At 44.8% G+C, this 2833-nt stretch overlaps 1 protein-coding gene across 1 annotated transcript in view; it reads right to left on the bottom strand.

The window, feature by feature from the left end:
- Nucleotides 1–578: 578 nt before the first annotated feature.
- Nucleotides 579–2833, bottom strand: part of LOC104467462 (chromosome unknown open reading frame, human C9orf78) — a gene marked incomplete at its 5' end in the record, with an annotated part of 4177 nt that continues 1922 nt past the window's right edge. The window contains 4 exons of the mRNA XM_010081251.1: nucleotides 579–973; nucleotides 1392–1490; nucleotides 2214–2350; nucleotides 2831–2833. The exon at nucleotides 2831–2833 is cut by the window's right edge and continues 183 nt beyond it. Of these exons, the coding sequence (XP_010079553.1) occupies nucleotides 882–973; nucleotides 1392–1490; nucleotides 2214–2350; nucleotides 2831–2833 (331 nt within the window). The remainder of the gene's footprint in view (nucleotides 974–1391; nucleotides 1491–2213; nucleotides 2351–2830) is intronic.

Below are 2833 nucleotides of genomic sequence, written 5' to 3'. Positions count from 1 at the left end.
CGATCCGTTAAAAACACTTTTATTATAATTTTCAAGTTCCAAATCTTGCTTTCAAGTTCCCACCCGTCAGCCCTCCTGGGGAGACGTGGCACATGCCGGCCTCTGGCCTCTTCACCAGCTCCCGTACGGATCCCAGCCTCAGGGCTGACAACGAGATTTTCCTCAAGTTCAACAGTCCAATCTGATCTGATTTTCCTTTTCTTCACAGCTAGAACAAAACGCAGTGAACTGTCACAGAAATTAGCCTGCAGGGGGAAAAAAAAAGATACAACACAACACGGCACATGATATAAATTCCCCGGCGCTGGGCATCTGCTCTCAGTTCTCGCGCTGACAGACCCAGCGAGGCAGCAGCGGGCACAGCCAACGCCGTGGTTTCTCACTGGCAAGCCGGGCTGAGGAGCAGCCGCACTGGACTCATTGCTGCAGGATCTCAACCTTACACACTCTGCAGAGCAAAGACCCTTAGGAACAAAGTCTTCACAAAGTTATATTCAAGCAAACCAGCTTTAAACCTTCCCTTTGTATTTACAAGGCAAACAGCACTGTTGCTTTGAAAGGATCTCTCTTTTCATATTTATTAAGAAGGTGAAAGAATCTTTAAAAGCAATTTTGTTCTCTCACTAAAAAATGGCAACCAGGAAAGCTCATATTCTTATAAAAGAAGTTCTACAACTGAAAAAAAGTTATATACAAGACTTAACCAACCAAAGAGTTCACAATCACCCGCAAACTGATTCACTCCAGGACCACAAGAAAAGCTTTGTAGATAATACCAGTATGTGAAGGTAGTGACTCCGCAACTCCATTTCAGGTCACTGACAGAAAATCCTTTATTAGTGGAAAATAAGAACAACTGCAAAGAATTCCATCCATGTTCATTAGTATCGTCTATTCATCTTCTTGAATTTCTCATAGTGATAATCATCTGTTGCTTTTTCATTAAGTGGACGTTTGCGATTTGGAGGAGACCCTTCAAAAGAAAGAGGAGGAAATATTACTACCCTGTTCTTTCACAGGAGATATTTCCTTAACTCCACCATGTCCCTTATACAGCCCCTTGCTACGTGAAAGGTTATTGCTTCAGCGGTCAGTGCTCCTCAACCTTGCACCCTTGCTATTTCAGCTTTCATCAAACCCTTGGCAACCAGCTTTGGCAACATGTTTCACTTGTGACCTTCGCTACTCCACCCTTGGGCATCTCTAGAGACATCCTCCATCCAGAGGGCTTCATGTGTGACCTGCTAGGGGTACATCAAGTGCAATGGCCTCTCATGGACTTAGACTGCACTTGGAGAAGAGGAGGCACGAAGAGCTAAATCACTTCTCTGTGCAAGACCCTTCAAGAGTTTCAGTGGCTCTCCTTAGGACATCTCAGATTAGGAACTTACGTTCAGGTTCTGGCCTCTCTGTATCCCCCACTCTCAGGGGACGAGGCTTTGGCTCTTCTTTGTTCCTTCGCACTGGTGCATTTAGCTCCTCATGATAAACTGAAAGAAGGATAACATCAGATGAGGAGTATTATCTGGAGCAGGGTAATTCAGATGGACATATTTCTATCAGATTTGTTACAAGTGACCTTTAGCAAAACCAGCCGAACCTCAGAACAAGCATTCTTGTAATTGGTTTCTACGGATAGACAATACACTCAAGACGTGAGACAGAACATTTCAGTAGCACTATTTCATCAGAAGTGGCCCAAAGACACTTCACTGACTCCAAATCATCCCCAAAAGAATGGTTAGACACAGCAGAAGGCTGCCTTTCCTCCAGATGGCTGTGGTATGAGAGGCTCTCCCGCAACTTAATTCCCATCTCCTGTCTAGTGAGGTTTATGTTTGCTTGACCACCTGTCTGCTCTGGCAGCCTACAAAATGGATTCTCTCAATTCTAAAACGTCATTTATAATCGCAGACAAGGCAGGCACTTCCAGCACGCGCTCAAGATACAACTTCAAGTCTTGAAATTTAGGAGGCAGTGTCAGCTGGGAGTTGAAGAGCAGAAAGTTAAGCCATGAGGAATAGTCCCTCTCCTTGCTGATAGATAGCAGACCAAGCCAGATGGGGTCTATATGAGCACCCCAGAAAAAGGAATCAGACAGCTGCTTGTGCTAATACACAAATTAATTTCTCCTGCATCAGACTCTGTCCCAACTGACCGCTTTTCTTCAGCACAGGGTCACACCTGGGTCAGGAGAGCCATGCCAGACTTACATCTGTTGTGCTGGACATAGTTAACAGCCATGTTTGTGGGAACAAAGGAAGTTTCGCTGTCTTTCTTTTTGTTCTGCTGCTCTGCCAGCAGCTTGGCCTTGGCCTCTTCAGTTGAGATGATGTTTTTTATTTTTGCGCTAGAAGAAAAACAAAGAAAAAAAACCTCATTCATATTTAGAAAGGGTAGTAGGCAGTGGAGCGCTAAGTGGATGGATTTTGGGGATAGAAAGAGCACTGCTATGGTATTTGATGTATTGTTTGAGAGAGAAGGCAGTGCTATAGAAACAGATGCTTTGTTTCAAAGGCAAAAGGGAAGCTTGCATCTGTAGTGCATCCTTTTTCAGTGTAGGGCACACACTAATCCTCCAGAAAGCTGCTAGATTCAAGCCACAAAAATTAAGAACCTTTTCCCAGAAGTCATACGATGGAGCTGCACTGGAGCTCTAGCACTGTGTAGAACATGCTGTGCTAGCTACAACACTAATCCAGAACAAGGCTCAATCCCATCACAGAGCCAAACCGGGGCTGCATAATCCAGCCATAGGGCTGCTCTGCCAATTAACAGTTGCTCATCCTGGCAATTCAGGCCATAACCAACACATCTGTGAGGCACACACTCA

Source organism: Pterocles gutturalis, unplaced genomic scaffold (assembly GCF_000699245.1).
Source record: "Pterocles gutturalis isolate BGI_N339 unplaced genomic scaffold, ASM69924v1 scaffold19481, whole genome shotgun sequence".
Classification (NCBI taxonomy): Eukaryota; Metazoa; Chordata; class Aves; order Pterocliformes; family Pteroclidae; genus Pterocles; species Pterocles gutturalis.
The sequence above is the reverse complement of the archived record's forward strand: the minus strand, read 5'-3'. Positions and strand labels throughout refer to the sequence as shown.